The sequence below is a fragment of the Ctenopharyngodon idella genome, chromosome 5 (genome assembly GCF_019924925.1).
Source record: "Ctenopharyngodon idella isolate HZGC_01 chromosome 5, HZGC01, whole genome shotgun sequence".
Taxonomy (NCBI): domain Eukaryota; kingdom Metazoa; phylum Chordata; class Actinopteri; order Cypriniformes; family Xenocyprididae; genus Ctenopharyngodon; species Ctenopharyngodon idella.
The window spans coordinates 44,289,281-44,304,807 of record NC_067224.1 but is presented as its reverse complement, the minus strand read 5'-3'; the positions used below and the strand labels follow the sequence as shown (position 1 = coordinate 44,304,807).

General features: G+C 34.7%; 2 protein-coding genes across 3 annotated transcripts in view; one reads left to right on the top strand and one right to left on the bottom strand.

Moving 5' to 3' along the window:
- Positions 1–1,464: 1,464 nt before the first annotated feature.
- si:ch211-283g2.1 (sodium- and chloride-dependent GABA transporter ine) lies at positions 1,465–15,496 on the top strand. 2 transcript variants are annotated; one of them, XM_051894629.1, is made up of 13 exons: positions 1,465–1,643; positions 3,313–3,447; positions 3,625–3,829; positions 5,363–5,495; positions 7,698–7,832; positions 9,658–9,761; positions 10,059–10,183; positions 10,268–10,380; positions 10,959–11,099; positions 13,008–13,107; positions 13,254–13,354; positions 13,447–13,614; positions 13,988–15,496. In XM_051894629.1, the coding sequence occupies exons 1-13, from the start codon at positions 1,511–1,513 to the stop codon at positions 14,129–14,131; spliced, it is 1,737 nt and encodes a 578-aa protein (XP_051750589.1). In that variant the 5' UTR covers positions 1,465–1,510; the 3' UTR covers positions 14,132–15,496. The 2 variants fall into 2 exon arrangements, with proteins under 2 accessions (XP_051750589.1, XP_051750590.1); XM_051894630.1 differs by lacking the exons at positions 1,465–1,643; positions 3,313–3,447; positions 3,625–3,829 and adding an exon at positions 3,910–3,950.
- Positions 13,526–15,527, bottom strand: part of dhrs11a (dehydrogenase/reductase 11a) — a 28,215-nt gene continuing 26,213 nt past the window's right edge. Inside the window, exon 8 of the mRNA XM_051894718.1 lies at positions 13,526–13,639. The gene's annotated coding sequence lies outside the window, so the exon portion shown is untranslated. The remainder of the gene's footprint in view (positions 13,640–15,527) is intronic.

The window sequence follows — 15,527 nt, the reverse complement described above, 5'->3', positions numbered from 1 at the left end:
AAAATATTTGCAGTTTTTTTAAAATATACACACCGTTTCTCAACTCATTGACTAGCATGTGCCGTCATGTTAATCTTTTGTGCAAATCCAGTGTTGAATTGACCCTCGTTTGTGAAGCAGTCCGGTGTAAAATGACCGCAAAAACACTCTACTACAACAACTCTTCCTCTTCTCTAAAGCAGCCCAACATGGCCTCACCCCCTTTGTTGTGTGTTCTCAGGGCAGGGTTTATGTAATTTTTGGGATTTGTGATGTCACCAACCTGGGAAGAAGCTCTTTGTAGTCCCTACCAGCCGTTTGTTGTAGTCCATAAAAAGCTCCCTTTGCATTGAACTTTGATCGTAACTTTGCAGATGTTGTTTATGTTCAAACAGCAACATTACACACTAACTGAAGCTAAAAAAGGTGAAATCATAATCATAGGTGAGTTCACTGCCATGTCGTCATATACTGCTGTATGAAAACTGAAGATTAACGCACATTTGTACTAAAATGCCTTGTTGAAACACATTTTTCAGATACATCTAACTATAATCTTTTCTCTGTTATTTATTGAGAAAAACATAAACTGTGCTAATGAATGAAAACATAAAATTTTTGATGGGTGTGTTTTAGTTGACAGTGGAGGAAAAGCATCAAGTGCTCATCACACATGTTCCTCCTCAACAGTGTGTAAGGATTCTCTCATGAAGCTGACTGAGAGAATGAATTAGATGCTGCAGCATCAATACAGCAAAACTACAGTCAGATCTGCTGACTTTATTTTTCCCACTCAAATTAACATGCATTAAATGTTTAATAACTCACGACCACAACAGCATCAGGAGGAGACAAGAAATTTCAGCAAGTGAAGTCTTTCCCCATTTCTGAACAATTTCTGAACAATCATGCCATTCTACTGGGTCGGTCTAATGGATCAGACCACAGGCCAGTGGAGATGAGCCGATGACACTCCTTACACCATGAACAAAGACAGTTTAATTGACTCACATGAGCAAACATGCACTAAAATACAAATACCATTTAGAGGTTAAGTGCCAAACTCTGGCCTCAAGATGGTGCTACATTTACAGTATATGGTTCTCCTTAAGTAGCTATGCCCTAAAATCCACCTTATTTTGCAAGGTGCAAGTGAGGTATTTTATATGAATGTGTGAGACTTCTCAGTTTTTATAGAAATGCCCCTGAAAACATTAGTAAATTATTTTGGGAATATCCTAAGGTACTTTTTTTTTTTTTTGAGAAATTATTTACAAAAAAATCTTAAGATTGTTGTTAATATAGGACTCTGATTTGATGTTAAATCATTGGATGGTCATAAAAATTTAGATTATGACACCCGAAAAACACCTATTCAGTCAGACATCGATTCCCACTCACTAGTTCGTCCCTGTCCCACACCTCCCAGCTAATCATTACAGCTCCTCAACAATCATTACACCACCAACACCACTGACTGTGTCTCGTAATCTCAGTTTGCTTTCACACCACCGTATCCCTGTGAAGAAGCATGGCGGTGGAAGAGGAGGCTGGCAGACCCACATGGAGCAGGCAGATTGAGTTCACCCTGGCTGGGATCGGGTGCGCTGTGGGACTGGGGAACATCTGGAGGTTCCCGTACCTGTGCTACAGGAGCGGTGGAGGTAAGACACCTCACTTAACTAATGCTCCTCAGTACCAACCAACTGACCAGTATAACTTGTCCAGGCTACGAAACCGGTCAGAAGATGTTTTCCCCCTCATATCTCTTTGGAAATCTACCAGGGTATTTTATGAAGATATTTATCAGTACATCATTTTATTTGGCCCTTTGGTCTGGAAGAACTGGCATTATGAAGCCATGCACATGCTTATATGACAGCAGAGTTTGTTATCTTCTGTTGTTATTTAACAGTTTCACCTTTACCTTTCAGACTGTAAAAGTTAAAATGACCACACAGTCATCCACATGTAAGAAAGAGAGAATGACAGATGAAATTTTCTGTAACTGTAATGGTGTGTAAGATCAACCATGACACTGCAATCCCTCTCAGATCACACGTTTATATTGCTATAATGTTTATGTGTAACTGTTATCCGACATGTGCAAAACAAGGGAGCATTGAACAAGAGATGTGATCTAGAAATGTATATATATATAGGTAACACTTTACAAAAAGTTTCATTAGTTAAACATTAGTTAATATCAATACATTTGTTACTGCATTTACTAATCTTCGTTAATGTTAGTTAATGAAAATAGTTGTTCATTGTTTGTTCATGTTAGTTCACAGTGCATTAACTAATGTTAACAAGATTGTAATCATGTATTAAATTTTGAAATTAACATTAACAAAGATTAATAAATGCTGTATAAGTGCAGTTCATTATTAGTTCATGTTAACTAATGTAGTTAACTAATGTTAACTAATGAACCTTATTGTAAAGTGTTACCTAAATATATATATATATATATATATATATATACATACATACAGTCAAACCAAAAATTATTCAGACATTTTTGATATTTTTGGTATTTTTTTTACTAGTGGGTACAGGACACTATAGTTCATTTATGTAAGTGAGGATAGCAAAATAAAGTGAACTGTGACATATTATACCCAAAAATTTTTCATACAGTGGACTACCAGTAAAATTGATAAAAAATTTTGAACCAAAAATTATTCAGACACTTTGACCTGACCATGTTTTGCTTAAGTGTTATCTGACATAATTATTAATATTAATTAATTAAATGTTCAAGGTGTCTGAATAAATTTTGGTTTGACTATATATATATATATATATATATATATATAAAATCAGGAGTCTTCTTGTACCTGCAAATGAGGTTAAGTTTGCTTGTTACTTGTTTATTTACTCATTTATTTCATAATTTACTTAATTTTATTATCGCAAGAAAGAACGCACACAAAATGTGAATCATTGTCCATCATTTTGAGAGCAATTCTTGCTAAAGAAATATGCCATGTCGCAATATTTAAAATATTTCCATTTTAACCTGTTAGCCAGCACCCCCACTTTTGGAAAATGCGTGAAGGCCATGAAGGCGAGCCAGTGGATATCACACAAGCAATGTGCAAACTTTGTGTGACAGTTATGCCAGTGAAAAAGTCTCAAACGCCAGTCAATTATTCACGACAGAAACTGAAAGTAAAAGCTGACCGAGAGCTTATATTTTAGAAGTTTTTCTATATCACCATCTGATTTTGTTTGACAGGCTTCTGTTATGATATAGTAGACCTGAACTGGATGTGGTCATCTGTGCATCTTTCAGTGAACTGTTGTTGTGGTTATTAACGTCCTCAGGAGCGTTCCTGGTGCCGTACCTGCTCATGCTGGTGGTTCTGGGGATCCCGCTGCTGCACATGGAGCTGACGCTGGGCCAGTACCTGAGGAGGGGGCCCGTCCTGGCCCTGACCAAAGCCTGTCCTCTGCTGAAAGGTTTAAGTGCATTAATGCATTAATGCATGCATAATCATGACATGACATCTGTGAGATTAATTGCAATGTTAATGCTGATTCATATAGACATAATTGTCACTGATAATGATAAGATGATATGAGAATATATGGTTCAGTACTGACTAAAGGTTAGTAACCTGCAATCAATCTATCCAGGTGTTGGCACGGCAACAGTGGCCATCTCTTTCATCATGTGCACATACTATAATATAATTATCACATGGGCGCTGTACTACATGTTCAGCTCATTTCGAAGCGAGCTGCTCTGGGAAAACTGCAACAACACATGGAACACGGCCAACTGCACCGACCGTGTGACCAACAGCTCCTCGACCTCCACCGCCAGCCAGCAGTTCTTCAAGTGTGTTCATACCCTCTTCTTGTGAAGTTACTGATTCCAGGGCCGTAACCACTATAGACAAAAGTCAAGTCACCTTTATTTCTATAGCGCTTAATATGGATTGTTTCAAAGCAGCTTCACGGTAATAAACAGGACACGAGAAAAAAACATTGTGTTGAAAAAACAAATTGTTTGATGCTGCTCTTCTGCACTACATTATGCACCGTTCTTGTTTGTCGTTAGGATGACAAACAGTTTATTAAAGTTAGATTTTTAGACTGGTCAGCCTCAGCGGTCTAACTGCGCTCGTCAATGTCAAAATGATTGAGGTGACCAATCAAATCAAAGAAGGCGGGGCTTTACTGTTCACAGAAGCCGTGCATGAATTCAATAGTGACACTTGAGTTTTAAAGGTGAAAGAGTGTGAGGTAAGATGATATAGCCTACTGGAAGTAGCTAAACATTTCATTTTAACAAATGTTTTACTATAGATGACCAACAATAATATCCAGTGATGTAAACTACTTAACCCCTTGTGAAAAAGTGTGCTTAACTGTAATGAATGTGCACTTGTAGTGTACTTCAAATCTTATAATTAAGAAAAAAAACTATACTTGCAGTTGCAGATAATATAATATTAATGAAATAAATGGCCACGACTTAAGTGTACTTGAAGAGAGTCACTTTCTTAACACACTTTTTTTAAGAAGTGCACTTTGTAATAATGATGTCAAATTAAAAGTTTTACTTTAAAGTATATATTTTAAAACATTATGTTTTAATAATCTTTTGTTGTGCTTTAAAAAAGCATACTTGTGTTCACTAACATACTGAAGCACATGTGAAGTACTTGATTATAATTTTAACTGTGGTGTGTTATTCAAAATTACATTTAAAATTTATATTTTAAAAAAGTTAATATATTAATATAAATGTCCTAAATTTTAACATCAACATTACAAATGTGACACTAAGATATTTAATTGTAAATATATAAGATATATCTAAATACTTATTTAAAAACATGTCATAGAAATGACAAAAGTATATTTTAGTTTACCATAAATGCTTGTCAGTACATTCTGCAGTTTCAAAGAAAATAGAAATATTCATGAAATTACATATAAATCCTGTGGGTCAAAACTTCAACTAATTGCATTAAATATTAAATTAAAACTATAATACATAAAAATAAGTGTCAAAAAACATTACATTCAGTTTGCACTTAAGCATGTTCTTTAAAAGTATATTATTTCCATACTAAGTACTTTTTAAAAGTATACAGAAGTGTGCTTCTTTTTCATAAGGGACGTTTTGTCAAATTTCACAGTTTTGAAATGCAAATACAGGCTATTATTTATGATTCACGTAATTCATAACTGAATGTAATGATGCGGCATATTAAGCATATGATTAAGAGTGAAGGTGTGCATATTTTACAATATGCACACATTTAATACAACAAAAATGTTTCAAGACATGGTTACGGCCTTGCTTGATTTGTTAGTGAAGTGTTATGGTGTTGACTGCAGTGTGAGTGTGGGGCTCTGTTAGTTTTAAGGTGCTGGAGAGGACCAGTGGAGTGGAGGAGACGGGCACCTTGAGATGGGAGCTCTTCCTCCTGCTGATGCTGGCCTGGATCCTCGTCTACCTCTGCATCTTCAAAGGGGTCAAATCCACTGGGAAGGTAAGAAATAAACAGATGGAGAACAACACAACAGTCATCATCATGCTGTACAGAGTCTGAATGCGGTGCATTGTAACGCATTACAAGTAACGCGAGTTATGTAATCAGATTACTTTTTTTTCAAGTAACTAGTAATGGATTACTTTTAAATTTACAACAAAATATCTGAGTTACTTTTCCACCAAATTAACCCAAGTTACTTTGTTTTCTCTTCTATCGACTGACACCTCTCTTGTACTCATGTTGAGAGGAATCAGGAGTAAGTGCCGAGGCGTTGTGTGCGCTGCGTGTGAACATAATGTTATTGTAGTTCTAGACTAAATGTGAACGTGTATTTACTCGTCTCGCACAAAAAAGATAAGAATTCCTCAAAATGAATAAAAAAAGTGAAATGCAAACTTAGAATATTATGCAAACCTGCAATATCTTTGTTAAATAACACAAATATACTTTATGTATTTAATCTAACTTTATTGTTTTTTTTTTTTGTTTTTTTTTCTTTTTGCTGAAGTAAGTGTTGAACTGAAAGCTTTGTTTGAGTTACGCCCTCTATGGGGGAGTTCACATATTCAAGTTTAACACACACAAAAAAAAAAAAATTATGCAAAACATAATTTCTCTTTTTTTAATATTTATAATATTTAATTTTTTGTTTTTATGAGATTCACCCATTTATGTGTTATTTCTAGGGTTGCAAAGGGGCAGAAAGTTTCCGGTAAATTTCTGGAAACTTTCCACGGGAACTTATCCTGGGGAATTTTGGAAATATTCCAATTTGGAAACTTAACAGGAATTTATGGGAATTTATGGAAATTAATTGGAAATTTTGGGAAATTTATATAAATTTATAATATTTATATAAAATGTATCATATAAAAACATAAAATAAACATTTTGTTTGGTCATAACATTAAATAACAGTTATTTATTTTTCACATTCTATTAATTCTAATTTAGTAAATATGTAAAATAAATATATTTTTATTGCAGCAATTGTTACGTGTTATTTATTTCAGCGTCACATGATCCTTCAGAAATCATCTAATATGCTGATTTGATACACCGTTATTATCAATGTTGGAAACAGTTGTGCTGCTTAATATTTTTTTGGAACCTGTGATACTTTTTTCAGGATTCATTGATGAATAAAAAGTTAAAAAGTACATAATTTATTCAAAATAGAAATCTTTTTTAACAATATCACTTTAATATAACTTTATCAATTTCACACATCCTTGCTGAATAAAATTTATTTATTTCAAAAAAAGAAAGAAAAAAAAATGACTGACCCCAAACTTTTGAACGGTAGTGTATATTGTTACAATAGATTTCTATTTGAAATAAATGCTGTTCTTTAAATTTTTATTCATCAAAAATCCTGAAAAAAGTATCACAGGTTATTAAGCAGCACAACTCTTTCCAACATTGATAACTGAGTATCAAATCATCATATCAGAATGATTTCTGAAGGATCATGTGACACTGAAGACTGGAGTAATGATGCTGAAAATTCAGCTTTGCATCACAGAAATAAATTATATTTTAATGTATATTAAAATAGAAAACCATTATTTTAAATTGTAGTTATATTTCACAATACTACTGTTTTTTCTGTATTTTTGATCAAATGTGCATGTTATGGACTGGGGGAACGCACAGTGCATGCAGGAGGTGTGGCCTCAACAGCCCTGCAGTAAATAGTGTGCAGTGTGAATGTGATTGAGGAATGTGCAGGGTAAAAGTCAACTGAAAATTGACCAAAATTATGCTGCAAGATGTTTTTTTCAACTACATTTAAGTACCCTGTTACAGGCTAACCTGCAATTTTACAAATTCCCTGTTTAATACCATTAATTCCTGTTAATTCCCATATATTCCCGTTAATTCCCATGGAAAGTTTCCAGCTTTGAAAATTCCCAGAATTTTGCAACCCCGTTATTATTTCAAGGCGTTTCAAACAACATGTTACTATCTCCTAAAAACCATGCTAATACCATGTGTATTACTGCAAGTTCAGCAAGACATGAACAGACTGAAAATACATCAATCTTTGTCACGTACTGCATTACTATTTTTGCATTTCATTATTTTAATGACAATTAAACACACCTTCATCACTGTCCTACCCTATCCTTAATTATCATCCTTTTAAATTCTTTCAGATTTTCCATATACAAGTTCATCTTTGTCTGTGCGTCACAGGTTGTGTACTTCACCGCTCTGTTTCCATACTTGATTCTTCTGGCTCTGCTGATCAATAATGTGCAGCTTCCGGGAGCCATAGACGGCATCCGATTCTTCATCATACCCGAGTGGGACAAGCTCCTTAATGTGGAGGTGGGTAATAAACAATCTTTCTCGCTTGTTGTTACAACTAACCTCTGCCGCTCACACACCAGACACGCGTCAGTAGCCGGAGCAACTTTTCAATAGAGGCAGAGCCGTTAAATATGTTTTTCAACGGCTCTGAATAGAGGGTGTGCACGTGACGTCGCCATCGGCCGTTGTGACTGCGGTTACGCCCACTGAGTGTCAAAAGTCTCATTGGTTTTCACCGTGAATGCCGCGAAAAACACATTCAAAACGGGAAAGGACTTTGCTATTGACTGTACAAACAGATTTAACAAGAAATCTGAGGTATATTTTTACAGACTGTCGAAAGCTACAGAAAAGAGAAGCAAATGGATCGCTGCAATTCACAGAAACAACTGGACTCCAGGCAAAGAAACATGGATTTGCAGTTATCGTTTTGCGATAAAATCATACCCTATTTATTGGATTGTTATATATTGTATTGACAACTCATCAATTAAATATTTACCATCTTATATTCTAAATATGGGTGTTTTTAAATAAACACTGACAAAAACTATATAAGTTTTAGGACTTGATGATATACATAACATTAATATAAGTGATTACCCGGATTTAGACCTATCTATATTGTATTTATAAAGCGTTCAAAGTCAAATTTGCGTCGAAATCAGGCACATATAAATGTAGGAAGCACGATTCCTAGCTGCGTGTCAATATCCATGGATTACTGGACCTTTGGTAAGTTGTAACAGGAACAGTATCGAGTCCAACCTTTAGTTTAATCGTTTGCTTTACTTGTGTTTTACTCGTGTTTTCGCAGTTTGCCCTATTACATCCGTCATGCAGCAGCTCTTTTGCCACTCAGCCCGGCTGAGGGGCTTGTTTCGGCGGGAAAGTCACGTGCTTACCCTTTATATTCACGGATATGACGAGTCACATTCTTGTCACGTCATCTTTTGTTTTTCATTGTTTTTGTATAATCCTTGTTTTTTTTTTCTTAGTTTGTTTTATTATATATGTGCATGTAATCCCTTGACAACGTTCATATGTTATTGAGCATTAATAATAAAAAAAGCCATCACAGGAATAGATTACATTTATAGGGAAAAAAAGATATGACGAGTCATGCACGGAAGCTTTTTTCCCGCCTTTTTTCTCGCAATTAATTTTTTTTACATATCGGACTTTTTTCTCAGAATTGCGTGACATAAACTCGTAATTGCGAGTTATAAAGTCAGAATTGTGAGATATAAACTTTCAATTCTGAGAAAAAGAATATATATATATAACTTATAACTCGCAATTGTGAGTTTATATCTCGCAATTCTGAGAAAAAAGTCAGAATTGTGAGATAGTCGCAATTGTGAGAAAAAAAGTTTGAATTGTGAGATAAAAAGTCGCAATTATTTTTTAATCCGTGGCGGAAACAAGCTTCCATACTGGCGAGTGATGTATGCATGCAACTTCCCCCAAAAACCATCCGTCAGGTTGGTATATAGGCTTACCATATCAAAACAAAAACAAGGTGTACATTAATTAGAAGAACATTGGAAGAAGGTGTACATTGATAATGTATTGACTCATTATTTAACTTTCTTTCATTTTTAACAACAATAACAACAACAAAAAGTTAAATAGTTCTTTTAATGTGTTAAGTTTGGCAGCCCTAATGAAAAAGTAATGATGGTAAAGAATTGATTAAGAAGTGAAAGCTGCTGTAGGTTCAGGAGTTTGTGTGTGCAGTCCTTGATAAAATGCTGATGTGTTTATTGCCATTCAGTTATACATGATGTTTGTTTCTCTGCGTTTCATATTAACACTGTGGAATGTGTGTGTGTGTGTTTAGGTATGGATTAATGCAGCATCTCAAATCTTTAACTCCATTGGGATCGGCTTCGGCTCGCTGATGGCGATGGCCAGCTACAACAACTACAACAACAACGTCCTCAAGTAAGCTTAGTTATCATCTATAGTTTAAATACTGTGTAGACTTAAAAATAAATCTTGTTGCATACAACATACCATCTCTAATCTACTTTCCTGCATGAGAAGTTATATAAAACATAGCAAATCTAGTTGTATTTGTGTATATCTCTCTAGAGCAAAGATCACTGTGATAATGAATTTATTGCTCTAATGAATTTATACTGCCATGTATTTAGTGATATGCCATCAGAGCTCAATGTGCAGATAGAAATAAAATACTTATGAAGATTTTCACTAACTTTTTTATTCCCATCACTGTAGAGACACTCTGGCCATTTCCATCACAAATTCCTTGACTAGTATTTTCGCTGGATTTGTCATTTTTTCTGCATTTGGCTACATGTCGCACCTTCAGAATGTGCCAGTCAGTGAAATTGCAGTGGACGGTGGGTTATTTCAGTGTTGATTACTTTACTTTGTTGTTTTTCATAATGTTTGCATGGTGTGTCTCATGATTATTTTCTATGCAGGTCCAGGTCTGGTGTTCGTGGTTTACCCACAAGCCTTTGTGACGATGCCCGTTGCTCCTCTGTGGGCCTTTCTCTTCTTTTTCATGTTACTCTGCCTCGGACTCGACAGTCAGGTATAATGACAACACTCGCCCTTCATTTGAACCAACCCATACTTAGTTAATGTGGCCAACACAACACTGTGCAGTCCTGCGTTATATTAGGCTAATATATGATGTTAAAGTCAGTTTCTATAATGAATTGTTATTGTAAAAAGTAAAGTCAAGGTGTAAATACATAACAAGAGATGAGTTCACATTATCTGCTTTCATTTTCTTTAATTAAACATTGCTTATGAAATAATTAAAATAATCTCACAAAACATTTCAAGAACTTATTTCAAAAGAAGAAGAAGAAAAATCCTATCAGGCTTCTTTTTTATGCAAAATATTATTTAAATGTATATATTTTGGAGTGAGATGAACCTGGACATCTCTTTATGAGGATTATATCATGACTGAAGACAGATTAAAGCTAAAACTGTTAAGTCTGTGATGTATAATTCATAAAATGCGAGCTGTTCATTCACTGTCATGATAAAACATTAAGCAACACATGCACGAATGTTTGCTGGAGTGATGCTGTTTGAATCATTTCACAGAAATCGCAGCTAACACACTGTTAAAATTTACCTTCTGTTGTTGTTCTGTAGTTTGCCATGGTGGAGGTGATGGTGACCAGTCTGCTGGACAGTTACAGTAAACCCATACTGAAGCACCTCAAATGCAAGGAGTTTTTTGTGCTCGTAGTCTGCTGTGCGGCGTTCCTTCTGGGCATCCCTAATGTCATGCAGGTTACATGATCACTTTTATTATATTTTTAGCTTTTATTGTAACATTAAAGAGGCTATATGTAGAATTCAGAAACCCTTGTTATTAGCGACAATGGTGGCCGTTATTATTGCTTATCGCTGCTGAGAAGGACGTTTAGATGAATATGTGAATACATGCTGCACTTTCCTCTCAATAACAAAATAAACACAACAAAAATGAGAAAACATCAGTTCAGAAAGCATCTGATCATAGTGATGAACCAGCTCTGAGATTCACCGTCGACAGATGAGGTCATTAAAATTACACTGTTATGATCGTTTGATTATAAAGTATATTTGAGACTATAGATTATATAGATCTGGCTGTGTGAGACTATAGTTTGAATGAATCCCTGTTCTGACACATTGGTATTACTGTACAGAACGACTCTTTCAGCATTTTATCCTGAACATTGTATAAGCATTCGTTTCATGTGTCATTGAACAGAAGAGAGGCTCTCGGGAGAGCGTGCAAATGACACATCCTTTGATTTTCCTGGCAAAAACATCCCGAGTCCTTTACATAAAAATCAGTCTACAGGCTTTCTTATGAAGTCGGGGAAGGCCTTGTGTTTTTAAGTTTCATTACAAGCTGTTCACACACTGGCAATAAAATAGCGATTAATACATGAAAATACATGAAAAAATGACATTGTGACTTCAGTGTCGAAATGTCTGCCCACATAGCAAAAATATGTTCTAAGAATGTTTTGCTAATGTTCCCATTAAGTTTTGAAAACATTATTTCAGAATGTTTTCAGAACATTCAGTTTGTTAAATGTTCTAAAAACATTTTTTCTTGGTTATGCGAATGTTAAGGAAGCGTTCCATTTTATAATTCTTCAAACATTATGGGAATGTTACTTTTGAATGTTCTCTGAATGTTCTGAAACAAGAAGTAACATTTAAAAACCTTAGAGGAACATCCAGCTTAATACATTTCAGAAAAAACACTCCATGAATGATGTATAAAGTGTTTTTGTGCTAGTTTTGAGAACATTATTAAAGCCCAGATAACTGTGAACAAACTTTCTATTACAGTTACTGCAAGAACATTTGTTTATAACTTTGAGAGAACCTTGTCAGAACGTTAGCCAAAGTTCTGAGAACGTTTCCTATTAGCTGGGTCAATGTCATTGCATTACATACAAAATATTAGTCAAATGCTGCAGGATATTTTCTCTTCCCTAAAGTTCATTTTTCTTAATTATGTCATTAGGCTTAATTGCTATATTTCTTTAAAATAAATGAGATTGAGATTTTGTTTTCTAATGCAATGATATTAAGTGTTTACATTTACTTCAGTGGCCAAAAGTGATATTTGTTTAATTTAATGACTCTATAAATATTTGCTTAAATATTTCAAATATGAGGGAAGAAAAAAAAACTATGTGAAGGTATTTATCTGACAAAATTATTTGGCAAAAAAGGCAAAATGCATAGAAGAACAAAATGCTGACAGGAAAAAGCATACACTGACTACAACATAATCAGTTATTAATATGTTAATTATTAATTTTTTTTGCATGTTGCATTGCGTTATCACAAATAAAACAAATTGACGCCAAGCACAACTACGTTACATATGCTTACAAAATCTTTGATAATATTTAAATAAAGGGTGAAGATGTCAGTTTTCCTAGGCCGGACATCACTTTTGGCCAGTACTGTATTATTGCGCTGCTTATTTTTCATGCATTTTTAACCACAATTATGTTTTGAAAAGAGCTTTATTAATGTATTAATTATGATTCTCTTTCATTTATATTAATAGAAAAAGAGTACAGATGCAATTATGGCTGTAAAGCAGGGCTACATTATGAAAAAGTTCAGATGTACAGTATGTCTGATAAAGTTAATGAACCTGATAATGCTTATCTTTTGATTCAGGTGGGGATCTATGTGTTCCAGCTGATGGATCATTACACTGCTATCGTGTCCATCATGTTCCTGGCATTTTTTGAGGTGGTTGGTGTTTGTTGGATCTATGGTGAGAGAGAAACATCTGAGAGATATGAGTCTGTTTCTCCACACGCTGTGCCATTCTTTTTCCACAATATCAAAAAAAATATTTTTCGAAGCTGTAAATAAAACAAGCATTAAACAAAATGGTAAACCTGAGCTCTGTTTTAATAGGTGTAAACCGTCTGTCCAGTAATTTAATAGAGATGACGGGAAAAAGACCCAACATTTTCTTCAGGATCTGCTGGTGGGTCATTTGTCCTGTTTTGATAACTGTGAGTGCGATACACCGTTACTGACACAATGGTAGGTTTGAAATCCCATAATGGACTGGTGTTGGAATTGAAAGGTGTTTTTGTGTCTCCAGGTTATCCTGGTGTTCTCAGTGATTCAGTTTAAACCAGCTCGTTATGAGAATTACATCTATCCACCGTGGGCTCAGGCTGTCGGCTGGCTCATCGCTTTGGCGTCCATCATCTGGATTCCTCTAGCAGCTGTGCACACGCTCTGGGTTCTGCCCGGATCCTTTGTTCAGGTACTGAACGGCCTCTCCATTTATGCTTTGAAAGGGAAATATCATGGGTTATTGGCTGGAAACATTTATTTACACCACCATTAAAAAGTTCTGGGTCGGCAAGATTTTTTTTTAATGTTTTTGAAGCATTTGAAGTCTCTTCTGCTCACCAAGACTGCATTTATTTGATCAAAACATACAGTAAAAAATGTTAAATATTATTATCATTTAAAATAGCTGTTTTCTATGTAAATATATTGTAAAATGTAATTTATTCCTGTGATTCAAAGCTGAATTTTCAGCATCATTACTCCAGTCTTCAGTGTCTCATGATCCTTCAGAACTCATTGGTGAAGATACAGATTTGTGCTTCTCTTATTATCTTTTGTTTCAGAAATTAAAAAAGTCCATCACACCATTTTCTCTGGATGAGGACTCCAAGATCCCGTATTACCAGCAGAAAGGAGCCATTATGGAGGTGATACCCAACATCGCCATCATCAGCTCTGATAAACCACCAATCCAGACTAATTTATGAACTGCTATTGAACCTGACAATGGATCACTGGACTACAACCAGACTGATCAAATCCAGTGAATGTGCCTCAGGATTATATACTAGATCAGTGAAGATCTGTCTGAAATATTGGCCCAAATGTTAGTTTCAACAAGTATATTCATCTCAACAATGACAGAAACAACCTATTTTGGGTTTAAGACTTTAACTCTTTCCCCCACATTGATGGAATTTTCTGGCAATCCATGTTTTCACTGTTATACGGTAGGGGGCACTATTGCACATTTTCTGAAAGTTGTTGATAAAAAAAAAGAATGCATGAAGCTAGAATAATATCCTTTTGATATATTGTATGCTCAGATATTACATACAACAAAATATTCTGGAGGCCATGAAAGTTTTGTGAAAATGATGAAAAATGTTGATGCTGGCTGGCAACTTTAAAAAAAAAAAAAAAAAAAAAAAAAGCTGATAGGGAAAGAGTTAATATCTACAGTTTGTCTGGCGAGGAAGCGTTAATATCTACTACAGTTTATCTGGTGGGGAAAGAGTTAATATCTACAGTTTGTCTGGAGGGGAAAGAGTTAACATCTACAGTTTGTCTGGAGGGGAAAGAGTTAATATCTACAGTTTTTCTGGAGGGGAAAGAGTTAACATCTACAGTTTGTCTGGTAGGGAAAGAGTTAATATCTACAGAGTTAATATCTACAGTTTATCTGACGGGGAAAGAGTTAATATCTACAGAGTTAATATCTACAGAGTTAATATCTACAGTTTATCTGATGGGGAAAGAGTTAATATCTACAGAGTTAATATCTATAGTTTGTCTGGCAGGGAAAAAGTTAATATCTACAGAGTTAATATCTACAGTTTGTCTGACGGGGAAAGAGTTAATATCTACAGAGTTAATATCTACAGTTTGTCTGACGGGGAAAGAGTTAATATCTACAGAGTTAATATCTACAGTTTATCTGACGGGGAAAGAGTTAATATCTACAGAGTTAATATCTATAGTTTGTCTGGCAGGGAAAGAGTTAATATCTACAGAGTTAATATCTATAGTTTGTCTGGTGGGGAAAGAGTTAATATCTACAGAGTTAATATCTATAGTTTGTCTGGTGGGGAAAAAGTTAATATCTACAGAGTTAATATCTACAGAGTTAATATCTACAGTTTGTCTGGCGGGGAAAGAGTTAATATCTACAGTTTGTCTGGTGGGGAAAGAGTTAATATATACAGAGTTAATATCTACAGTTTGTCTGAGCTTCCTGAACTTTCCAAGATCCCTCTGGAAAAAACAAGGACTTTTATGATTTACTGCATGTGCATTAAAAAAACATTGTAATGAAATTTCATGTTGACATCAATAAAATTAAAAATCTCGAACCTCTTCTGTTTTAATGACAAAGACAAGAAA